This window comes from Phodopus roborovskii, unplaced genomic scaffold (genome assembly GCF_943737965.1).
Source record: "Phodopus roborovskii unplaced genomic scaffold, PHOROB, whole genome shotgun sequence".
Taxonomy (NCBI): Eukaryota; Metazoa; Chordata; class Mammalia; order Rodentia; family Cricetidae; genus Phodopus; species Phodopus roborovskii.
Window position 1 is genome coordinate 2116819 of NW_026125506.1, and position 11947 is coordinate 2128765.

The 11947-nt window shown below is 53.4% G+C and overlaps 1 protein-coding gene across 1 annotated transcript in view; it reads right to left on the reverse strand.

Annotated features, from left to right (window-relative positions):
• The window catches only part of Sez6l (seizure related 6 homolog like), a 48073-nt gene extending 36339 nt beyond the window's left edge, over window positions 1–11734 (reverse strand). The window contains exons 1-5 of the mRNA XM_051176436.1: window positions 11181–11734; window positions 9553–9686; window positions 8515–8707; window positions 7782–7967; window positions 2332–2497 (exon numbers count right to left, since the gene is read on the reverse strand). Of these exons, the coding sequence (XP_051032393.1) occupies window positions 2332–2497; window positions 7782–7967; window positions 8515–8707; window positions 9553–9686; window positions 11181–11718 (1217 nt within the window). The 5' untranslated portion in view covers window positions 11719–11734. The remainder of the gene's footprint in view (window positions 1–2331; window positions 2498–7781; window positions 7968–8514; window positions 8708–9552; window positions 9687–11180) is intronic.
• Between the last annotated feature and the right edge of the window lie 213 nt (window positions 11735–11947).

The window sequence follows — 11947 nt, forward strand, 5'->3', positions numbered from 1 at the left end:
CATAGTCCACACGGCTTTCAGAAAGTGCCTGTCTCTCGTATTTGTCTCTGTCTCTCTTTGTCTGTCTGTCTGTCTGTCTCTGACTCTCTCTGTGTCTCTCCTCCCCTCTGATCCAGTGCTGGAGAGAGAACTCAGACCTTGCACACACCGGGGCAAGGGCTCTACCGCTGAGCTCCATGCACAGCCCTTAGTGGGTTGAGACAATCTCACTCTGGCTCAGGCTGGCCCTGAACCTCCAACCTTCCTCCCCCGGCCTCTTGAGTGCTGGGGTTACAGATGTATGACACCACCCCTGGCTTTCTCCTTCTTATTCTTTTTTCCCCCACCTCATTCATCTCTGACAGGGTCTCTGCATGTTGTCTTTTTCTTTGTTTTCAGACAGCATCTTGCTGTGTAGCGCTGGCTAGCGGAGAACTCAACTCACAGAGAGATGGCTGCCTCTACATCCCAGTGCTGGGGTTTAAAGGTGCATACCATTTTTTTGATTTATGTGTATGTACACGTGTGTGTGCATGCATGTGTGTGCCTGCTTGCCTGTGTGTGTGTGTGTGCATGCATGTGTGTGCCTGCTTGCCTGTATGTGCATTGTGTGCATGCAGGCATTCTTGGAGGCCAGCAGAGGGCACTAGATCCCCAGAACTGAAGTTGCTGAACCCAGGCAGGTCCCCTACAAGACCAGTTAATGATCAAAACAACAGAGTGTCAATGTACCCTGGCTTTCTCATGTAATAAATGCCAGCTCTGTTTCCCTCCCGAGCCACACCCAAGAGGTAGACTGGAGAAGACTGTTTTGAAGAATGTCCAGCAGCAAGGTGTGCATGCATAGTTATGGGCCAGTCTTCCTGGGAAGGGCTGCAATCTGACACTGGCTCTGACTGCAATCTGACACTGGCTCACCCCTGGTGACACTGGAACACCCCAGCTGCTCTGCTGGAAAGCTGTGGGAGAGCCCCCCCCCCCATTTTTCACACTTCACACTGGTTGGTGATTATTTTTGACACAAACCTACTGTGCGTCAGATTCTGGAATTTCAGTGTTGGCGCACTGGACACAGCACAGATGCCAAGGTCCTAACCCTTCCCATCCCCACAGCTCTGGTTGTCCCTGAAGGCTCACCCAGCTCGTCAAAGCGGGAGGCCCAGGCTGGGGAGAGCGTGTAGCCACGGACACAGTGACCGACAGATGCTCTGGATAAATTACCGAGTCCTTCATCCTTCTAATAGGGCCACCGCGAGGTCCTGGGGCTGGAATCTCAGTTGTCCAAGGATCCGCCTGCTGATCACACATACTGCATCCCCTTCCTACAGTTTCTACGCCACCAGAGTGTGGTGGTCTGAATGTGATTGGCCCCCATAAGCTCACAAGGCCGGGGGGGGGGGGATGTTAGGGGGTGTGGCTTTGTTGGAGTAGGCGTGGCCTTGTTGGCGGAAGTGTATCACAGTGGGGGCGGGCTTTGGGGGGGTCTCCTTTGCTCAAGCTTCCCTCACTGTGACACTGAGATCACTTCCTGTTGCCTGTGCAAGATGCAGCACTCTCCAGCACTGTGTCCGCCTGCACGCTGCCACGCACCACTATGACGATGATGGACTGAACCTCTGAAGTGTAAGCGAGCCACTCCAACTAAAGTTTTCCTTTGTAAGAGTTGCTGTGGTCACGGTAACAGCAGTAGAAACCCTAAGACGGGGTAAACTCCCCTCCCCACACTTCCCTGTCCCTCACCTGTTTTCAGAACACAACCCGAGGCAGGCTCTGGTTTTCTGGAATGTTCTAGAACAAGGCTCCAGAACATTAGCCTTGAATGTGGAGTCCTCATGTTTATTTAGGGTCTGCACACACGGGCCTGGCAGAGCTGTTACCCCTCCTGCCTGCCTGCCTGCCTGCCTAGCTTACTCCAACCCAGGGTTTCTCCGCCCCTTGCTCCCTGTCTTCCCGGGAGCCAAGGCTGTCTGGGCTGTGCCTGTTCTCCGTGGAGAACATGTCTTTGTACAGGGGAGGTACAAGTCCTTATTCCACTGATGGTGAAGAGGAAGACTCGCGAGTGTGTGTATGTGTGTGTGTGCGCGTGTTCATGCACGTGTGTGCGTGTGTGTGCACGTGTTCATGCGTGTGTGTGTGTGCGCGCGTGCGTGTATGCATGTGTGCGCGTATGCGTGTGTGCGTGTGCGTGCCTGTGCGTGCGTACCACCTCTCCTAACTTCCTAGGTGGCTGGCAAGTTCCTCTCCCCTGAGTGCCTCAGTTTCCCGATGTTTCTTTCTGGGGTTCAGCCACACCCAGACTGTGTTCCCCACCCTCTCTAAGGTGGGGAGGCGTGGCCGGTATGGATGGCTCACCTGTCCTTTCCCTGAAGCAGCAGCCTTTCCAGATGCAGGTGCAGCTTCTGACCCGCTGGAGCCTCTATGGTCCACACGCAGAGCTGGCTGCCGTTGGCGTTTCCAGGGTAACTGGGGGAGAGAACTCGGCCAATGGTGGCGTTGTGCACGGCTCCTCCACACGGGGCTGGGTACAGAAAGTGAGATGTGAGGAGGGAAGAGCAGAGAGGAAGCAAGAGGCTTGGCCTCCCCTGCCTGCACCCAAGTCCTCCGGCTGGGGTGGAGCTGGGGACACAGGGGACGGGGCCTGCTGTCCTGTCAACGCCCCACCCCCATGGCTGGAGCCACCAACACCCGTGTGTTGCTAACAGGTAGGACTTCAAGGTAAAGACTGGGCCTAGGTGTCCATTAAAAAATCCACATTCATTCCACGTTCATTCACCCCACTCCGTGTGCGCATATGTTACAATGTTACAATGTCCCCGTGGAAGTCAGAGGACAGCCCACAGGAGCTGACTCCTCTACCATGGGGATCGAACTCAGGCCTTCAGGCTTGTCGGCAAGTGTGTTAACTCGCTGAACCACCTCCCTGTCAGTTATGAAATGATTCTCAAAGGCAGACGGGAGCAGTTCATGGAAGGAGAAGCATGTACTAAGGACTTAGTGCAGCAGGGCGAGAATGGAAGGAACTCGAGCTGGGTTCTGCTTTTACCCACCCAATGGCAGGCTGGAAAACATCAATAAAATCAGAGCAGTATCCTCAGGGGCATGGTCTTAACTTTTACATGGTGGGCCACTCACCAGGTGGGTTGTGACCATTTCCCGAAGGGCAACTCAGCAAAAACTCCCTTTTTAAAACTATGTCGGAACACCCTGACCCAGAAATGAGCCCTGGGAATTTATCCTGCGGGAAGCTCCGGATTTCATCTGACTTGTGACTGAGGCTGCCCAGCTCCGCCTTCATCCTCAAATTCAAAAGCAGAACTGGAGTGAATCTCCCAGCACACCCTGGGCCTCCATGGAGCTACCGAACACCGCCTTCTCAGAGACTGCTTGTGAATCTACGAGTTTGAAGAGGCAGCAAGCTGGCAGAAGGCCTGCCTGGTCCATTCCTGTGAGGGAGCTGCAGGGGTAGCTTGAGACCATCGGATATAAAAGAGATTTGTTCCCATCTTCTGTACATTTGTGTTTCTGGAATTTTCTTTTAACCGGAGCCATATAACACTTTTATGTTAAAATAATATGGCGAGGTGACCCTGCACAGTGATTTGTGGCCCACGGGAGCGGCTCAGCTGTCAGATCACAGAGGAGAGGAAGTGCAGGGACTCGACCTCAGGGGGTCACAGAGTGGGTCTGATTTAATGTGGTGTTTGGGGGAGCTGGCCCAAAGCCTCTTGGTCCAGGGTGATCCGTGCCCCTGAGGAGGAATGAGGGCATATAGGAATCTTCCGTGTCCTCCTCCAGGGTCAGAGGAGCAGAGCAGACAAGCACAATCAGGTCTCCGTCTGGAGCCGGATCAGACAGGTTATGCTATGGAGCTGCCTCTTCCATCGAGGACAAACAACACTCCTGGCTCCTCCCCGTGTCCTGGGGGTCCCTACCCAGGTGTCCCCTCTCCTCGATTCCTTTCTTTGATTTTTTTTAAAAATTTCTTTTAAAGACAGGGTCTCATGTAGTCCAGGCTGGTCTCAAATTTGCTTCGTAGGGGAAGATGACCTTAACTCCTGATTTTCCTGCCTTCCCCACCTGAGTGCTGAGATTATATGTGTGCCGGGGATTGAACCCCAGGCTTCATACAAGGTGGGTGAGCACTCAAATTAATGCCCCCAGTCACTCATTGCCATCCTCCAGGCTGGCCTCAAACTCAGAACTCAGAGATCTGCCTGCTTCTGCCTCCCCAGGGCTGGGATTAAAGAGAGGCAGGCAAAGGCATTGTCCTTCTTAAGAATCTCTCTGCAAAACACATTTCACAACAGCTTGGGCTCTTGGCTGTGAAGACAGTGGGGTCTTAGTGGACCCCAGTACCTGATAATATGGTTTATAGTCTGCGCTCAGTAAATATTAATTTCTATTTAGCTACTTCTTAAAAACTTGAGAAAGAGTCTCCATTTGTAGCCCAGACTGGTCTTGAACTGTGAATTTCCTGCCTCAGCCTCCTAAAATCTAAATTGTAGGCTTGGCTTCATGAACTATCTATTGAACAAATAACAACTATTCACTTCACAAACGGGTCAAGGAAGTTAAGAGACTTTAAGTCGCTTGCTCCAGGACACACAGCTAACAAGTAGAACCCCTGGGGTGTAGGCTGGGGTTGCTTCAAGCCATGTCTCATTCACAGTGGTCTCTGAAGCCATGGTTGGGGTGGAGGGTGGAGTGGGTACCTTGCTTTGGTTCACTTAGAACCTCAGCTCAGTTTTTGACACACAGTAGATATTTGCAGAGCGTTTGCTGAGTGACAACATGGCGGAATTGAGTTGATGGGTAGAGAAGGCTTGAGAGCCTTCCTGGGCCCTGGACTCAGCTATGTGGCAGGTGGAGAGAGCACCAGGAAGTCATCCCTCCTGAGCGCAGGATTCCCTTCCTGTTCTGTCCCAGGGACACTGTCCTCCTGTGGATCAGCCTGAGGCTCAAGCCGCCATTGTATCACACATCGGTGATGGATTTCACACAGCCAATGAAGCCCTCTGAACCTGAGGTGTGCCCATGGTGCCTGGGGTGGGGCATGATCTCACTCCTGACAGTCACTCATGAGGAACAGGCTGTTGCTTCCCATCCTGTCCTGTCATACTCTGACACGTCAGTACAGCCTTTCTTTTTTTTTTTTTTTTTTTTTTTTTTTTGGACAGGGTCTCACTATGTAACCCTGGCTGTCCTGGAACTCCCTGTATAGACCAGACTGGTCTCAAACTCACATGAATCCTCCTGCCTCTGCCTCCAGAGTGGCATTGATACATTCTGACTTCCTCAAATCTGCCAAGCCCTTTTACCTCTGGGCCGTTGCACAGGCTAGATCACTGGCTGGGACAACGTCCATCCTCTGCCTTCACTTGGCCTCCACAGCCTGGCCCCTCAGGGACTTGTTCGTGGGTCTCTGACCCACTATAACCTCTTGTCCCTGAGCCCTTTCTCTGAGGATGACAGGGTTTCTCCTCTCCTCGCTTACTCTATGACATTACCCCTATGGCCCCCCATTGTCCCCGCCCTGGCATTTGCTGGTCCCCCCATATTTGCTCATCTGCTCCCATATTGTGGTGGTTGGAATGAGAATGGTCCCATAGGCTCATATATTTGAATGTTTATTCACCAGGGAGTGGGGCTGTCTGGGAGGGGTTGGGAGGCGAGGCCTTGTTGTGGGAAGTTTGTCACTGGGGGTGGACTTTGCAGCTCTCTCTCTCTCTCTGCCTCCTGCCTGTGGATCACGATATAAAGCTCTAGGTCACTGCTCTAGTGTTATGTGCCATGCCTGTCTGCTTTCCACCATGAAGATCATGGACTAACCCTGTATGCAAGCCCCCAGTTAAATAGTTTTTCCTTCGTTCCTTCCTTCCTTCCTTCCTTCCTTCCTTCCTTTCTCCCTCCCTTCCTTCCTCCCTTCCTTCCTTCCTCCCTCCCTTTCTTTCTTTTAAAGAAGGGTTGCCTCAGTATTGGCGTTTGTTCACAGCCATAGAGCAGTAACTAAGACACATGTCCTGCGCCAATCTGCTGACTTCGAGAGAGCAGGCCCTCACAGCTCCAACCATGGGTACACAACCCAGTAAACAGTGGACACTCGTGGGTGTTGGCAGCATGACAGATTCTCCCTGGGCCAAGGATCCTTGAAGGATGACAGACCCACAGGCCAAGGATCACAGCTGTCCTTGGAATCTACGATTCCACCTGCAGGCCCACACCATCCACTTCTGTCCACCGGAGGGCACTAGACCACCTTTGTTGGTGACTGTCACCAACTTTTGAGTTCACATTGACTGAGCTCAAAAAACAAAACCAAACAGCACCAGCCACCCCCAAAGTCCTAACAACAAAAGAAACAAGGGATAAGTCAGACCTCATCATTATAAAAAAAGGTACTGTCACAGACCTTCTGAAGAGGTCAAAAGAAAACCACAGAACGGGGAGAAAGGCCTACAAATTGTATCTTGTAAAGGTTTGGATTCAGCACATGTAGAGTGCTTACAGTACAAGAAACAACCCAGTAGCCTCTTGAACAATGGGCAAAGGGTTTGAAGAGCCTTTCTTTGGAGATGGCTCAGCTGTGGAGCATATAAAAGCATTTGAAAAGACATGCTACATCAGTAGTTATGGGGCAAACATGATAACGTGGCGAGGCACCTATAGACCTACCATGCTGGTTTGAGAACACAGTGATCTGTAAGTGTTGGCAGGACAGAACGTCTGTGCCACCAGGGAGACAGTGCGGCCTCTGTGGGAAGTGTGAGCCTGTAGGGTTTCCTCTATATGACCCAACGATCATATTTAAGAGAAATGAAAACTTATTTCCTTGTTCGTAGAGAGCAGTTACTTAGACCAAAAGTGGAAATAAGCCAGGCATTGGTGGCACACACCTTTAATCCCAGCGCTTGGGAGCCAGAGGCAGGCGGATCTCTGTGAGTTCGAGGCCAGCCTGGTCTACAGAGCAAGTTCCAGGACAGGGTCCAAAGCAATACAGAGAAACTCTGTCTCAAAAAAACCAAATGAAAACAAATGGAAATAATTATAATGTCCCATGATGGACAGGCAAACAAAACAGATTATAACCCACATGGTGGAATATTACTCCACCACATAAAGGAACCACGATGCTTATGTATGCTATAGATCTTGAAAACCCTATGGTTGGTAGAAGAAGACAGACATAGAAGTTATCTGTGTCACCTGTGTGAGTCTCACAACAGAGACAGAAAGGTGGCTGCTGGGGTGTGGGCAGAGCGTTATACGTCTGGTAAAGGCTTAGCATCCAGAATGTATGAAGAAGACAACCGCAGCCACTAAGTAGATTATTGTGTGACTGCTAATGAGCAAGGTTCCCATTGGACAGGGTGGCGGTGGCACAGAGCCCCACTAATTGCTAAGTGTCCTCAGGGGCCAATTTTGTGCATCGTATTACAACACAGCTTGGCGCGTAAGAGCTTTGCCCAAGGTTACTCCAGATACCCCACAACAGCAATTCTCAACCTATGGGGTTTGATATGGGTTTTAACCCCGTTCCAGTGTGTGTGTGTGTGTGTGTGTGTGTGTGTGTGTGTGTGTGTGTGTGAGACATCAGATATTCTGCATATCAGATATTTATGTTACAACTCATAACAGCAGCAAAATCACAGTTATGAAGTTGCAATGAAAAAATTTTATGGTGGTGGTGGGGTGGCGTTCACCCGGCATGAGGAACTGTATTAAAGGGAGCATTAGGAACGTTGAGGACCGCTGCACTACAGGGTGCTGCCTCCCACCTCCCGGCTGGTGGACACTGGTGGCACCTGAGCAGACGGGCTCCCGGCTGCTCCAGTGGGGTTTGGAGGCGTTGATGCAGGTCAGAGTCTTGGCTCCCTGCAGCTCATAGCCCAGGTGACAATGGAAGTGAGCCTCCCCGCCCGAGTGCAGATCGACCACTGTGACATCTCCAGCCTCAGGACGGCGGGGAAAGTTGCAGCTCAGCATGAAGGCTGGGGGAGAAAGGAGAGACACAGATGCATCAGCTGTGACCAGGAAAGCAGTGTGTCCCACATGCAGGCAGCAGCCTTTGCTGAGAACAGAGGGACAGACGTGGACCCTGGGGAGGCACTGGGGTTGCCACCTTTATGGTTTCTCCGCTTTACTTTTGAGGTCAGGTCTTTCGCTGGCCCGGAGCGCGCTGATTTGGCTAAGCCGGCAGGCCAGCAAGTCCAGGAATTCCCGGCTCCACCTCCCACCACTGGGGTTATAAATGTGCCCCCATTTGCCATTTATGCAGGCTCTAGGGGTGGAAGCGCAGTCCTCATTCTTGTATGTCAAGCTCTTTACCGAGTCCTCTCTCTAGTTCCAAAATTCCGTTCTGTTCTGGGCTTTAAAAACCATTGCTCTCAGACAGGAGGGAGGGCTTTGTTGATTTAATCAGAGTGCCAGGGGGAGTCCCCGGCACACACACACACACACACACATGCCCAAGAGTGTGGCTGGGTGCTGGAGGAACGTGAGGCCAGCATCTCCATCCAGCTGGCCTCAGAATCCTACCCTGGTAGTGCAGCTGGAAGGTCCCAAGGCCGTCATCCTGGAAGGTCCGGAAGTAGACAGAGATGGCGTTCGTGGGGCTGCGGATCACCTGGCCCTCTACCAGGAGAGTCTGGTTGGCTAGGACTGTCAAGGTGGGGCCGTCCACCCCACGGATGGAGAGCAGCTCCCCCTCAGACAGGTTCACACTCTTCACCTGGAACACAGGTGTAGATAGGGAGAGCTGGGCAGCAGGGGTGCGGCTGGAGAGGGGGGGGTGGCGCTCCTCTGCAGACGACTGTACTGGGTAGTGAGCGGCCACTTAGGCTCAACACCCTCCCTCCCGGTAGGCTGCAGAGCGAGGGCCACTCTCATTTCTAGCTCTCCCCCGGCTTTCTCTCTCTTCCCCTGCGACGACGGCATTCCAGGGCAACCCACCCTGCCCCGGGCTCTGGCTGTGTACTTCACCACTTCACCGCATGTTTTGCAGTTGGATGGGCGGTACTGTGCACCCATGTGCACACAGGCACGCATGTGTTGTATGTGGTGCCTGCCGGTGTTTAATAGGCAGGGCAGTAAGGGACTTCCTTTATGGTAACTGTTAGTATTCGGGCATCTGTACTGGCCTGCCCTTGGGGTTCTGACAGGATTCGCCCTCAGCTGCAGCCACTAAGGGCACCGCCTGTGCACATTCACTGCGTTCCCACCTCCCACCCTTTTCTCTTTTTTTCTTTCTGTCCTTCTTTCTGTCTGTGCTCCCTTCCTCTCCCCCCTTTCCTTTCTTCTCTCTCCTGCTGCTCCTGTCCCCAGAGGCCGGGCTCCCCTCTTCCCCCCCTTTATGATCCCGTTCCCTGATAAAAACACCCTCTGCTTGAACCCTGCTGCATTGCATCTTTCTCTCTCATGATGCTTTTCTTAAATGTACAGTAGTACATCCGATGCTTTGCCAACACGCCCTCTCCATGTCCCCAGGCTCCAGTGGGAAGTCCCGCTCTATAAATCCAACTAGAATAACCCGATTTGAGGAAAGGAGATCTGTTCGGGCAACCGAGACTAGGCTACCTGCAATTCCACTCCGTAGCCAGTGTAGACCGTCACGTTGTATGTGCACTCCAGGAAGCTGCCCAGGGGCTGAGGCGGGAAATCACTGGAGTCGATGTATCCCTCGGGGTCAGTGAAGCTCACACTGCAGAGAGCTGCAGAGGAACAAACACTACCATCAGCACATCGGCAGGGTGCTGTGGGGTGGAAGCCGCCCTTAGCGGTCTGCACCCCTGGAGTAAATACAGACACGAAACCAGTGTCCATCAAGTCAGAACCCCACAGCCGTAGACTTGAGTGGGGACGGCTGTTTTGTTTTCATTGACTATTGCTGATTTCTGCCCTCTCCCAACTGAAGTTACAAACCACCAGAGGCAGCCCCATTCAGCTTTACATGGAACGGCATTGCACTCCCATTTTAAAAAACGATTTACTAAGATTTATTAATTTTATGTATGCCGTGCTCTACCTGCATGTGCACCTCCGTGCCAGAAGAGGGTGCCAGATCTCATTACAGGTGGTTGTGAGCCACCATGTGGTTGCTGGCGATCGCCCTCTGGAAGAGCTGCCAATGCTCTTACCTGCTGAGCCATCTCTCCAGCCCATTTTGGTTTCCACCTTAAAGACAGGTAGACCAAAGCACAGGGAGGAACCCATCTGGGCCAAGCTCACACAGCACACATTCAGACCCAGCTGTCAGCAGTGGTCGCGAGGTGTAAAACACTACCCCCCCCTGCACCTGGCTCTTGGTGTCAATATGAACAGCCTATGTCAGCTCAAAGGCCCCACCCTGCCGTACAAAAATCTGGTTGCTTTTCCACACTTTTGCTCTCGCCTCTGCTCCCCACCCCGGAGGGACGGAGATGGCCTTGGCAGCTTGTGCCCCGATAAACCATTCCTTCTACCCACGGAGAGGTCTAGTTCTGTGGTTGGTTTCACTGCATGCACCCCACCCACCCTTGCTTGCACAGTGAGCGGCTACGTGGATGCCTTCTTACAGCTGTGGCCCCCAAACACGAGAGCGAGCAGCGGAGCACAGGCTGGGAGAGCAGGCTCAGCAGTCCGCCCACATCACGCCCCCCTCCCCCGCCCCCAACCCCCACCATGCGCGCTCCTCTTGTCTATCATCTCCAGCGCCGCCTATAGGAGGATGTGGGAAGTGAGCATCCTGCTCCATTTAGCTGTCAATCAAACTGCCAGGGCTCCCCACTCCCCCAGACCATGATGACAAGAGGCTGTGTGACCAGCTCCCCTATGGTTTAGGAAATAAGATGAGGAAGAAGTTAGGGGCTCACAGGATTGACACAACTAAATCTTCCCACATCTTTGTATCCACGGTTGTCCGACTCCACAGAGGAGCCCAAAGACAGGAAGGGCCGCTAGCCTGGAAACGTCAGCGTGCTTTCGGTGAGGGCGTGGCTCCGTAGTAGAGCACTTGCCCAGCATGTGCCAGACCCTAGGTTCTGTTCCCGGGACACTCTTGCACACCTGCGCACATATGCACACCCCCAAAACAAAGCAAAAAGTATGCTGGAGTGGCTCGGTGCTATGGCGCCCTCCCTTCAGGTTCAGGGCGCCGCCCAATTCCACGCCCACTGTGGAAAACCCAGAAAAGAATCATAGCAGGGGTAGGGGGCGAGTGTGGCAACCTGGGGCCTGCTCCGTGGTGATGATGGTAGTGGTGATGATGGTGGACGTGGTGGTCTCCTGGCTCTCCTCGGAGGCAGACCCGGTCAGCTCGTTGTCGCTCTTATCCATCGGGCCTCCCTGGCTGCTGTCGTCTGGGGCCTGTGCGGGCTCTGGGCTGTTTGGGAGCGTGGTCACCAGCGTGGCGAAGGGCACGATCTGCAGGGGCGCAGGCGCTGTGGGCTGCTCAGGGTCCCCGGGCACATGTGGCTTTGTGGTGGCCGAGGTGGGGGACCTTAGTCTCTGTAGAGTCGTCGGGGTGCTCAGGGGCCTCAGCTGTCTCCGGGCCGAGTTCAGTTGCTTCAGGGATGGCAGGCTCTTCCTGAGGGCCGGGGTGTGCTGGACGCTGGCCTGGTCAGGGAGCGCAGGGGGCGAAGATCCCTGCAGTGTTTCCAGTGATTTCTGGGAGGGCAGGGGTCCTGGGGCTTCTGATGTCACCCCCTCATCCAGGTTGCTCTCCAGAGAGGCAGAGGGCAGGAAGTAGGCTGTGGAAGGGTGCATGTCTCCCTCTGGAGCACCGTCTGGGGAGGAGGGAAGAAAAATATTGCCATTAGCTTCAGGCTGCCTCACCTCCGTGACAGTGGCATCTAAGGGTGACAGTCCAGACTGGACAGGGGGCCATTGGTCCACCGACTTCCTTTCCTTCCTCTCTTTACTTCCTTTGTTCCTCTCTCTTGAAGAGTTGGGGTCCCACTAAAGGTTAAGGCTACAGAAGCCAAGGGCACCAGCC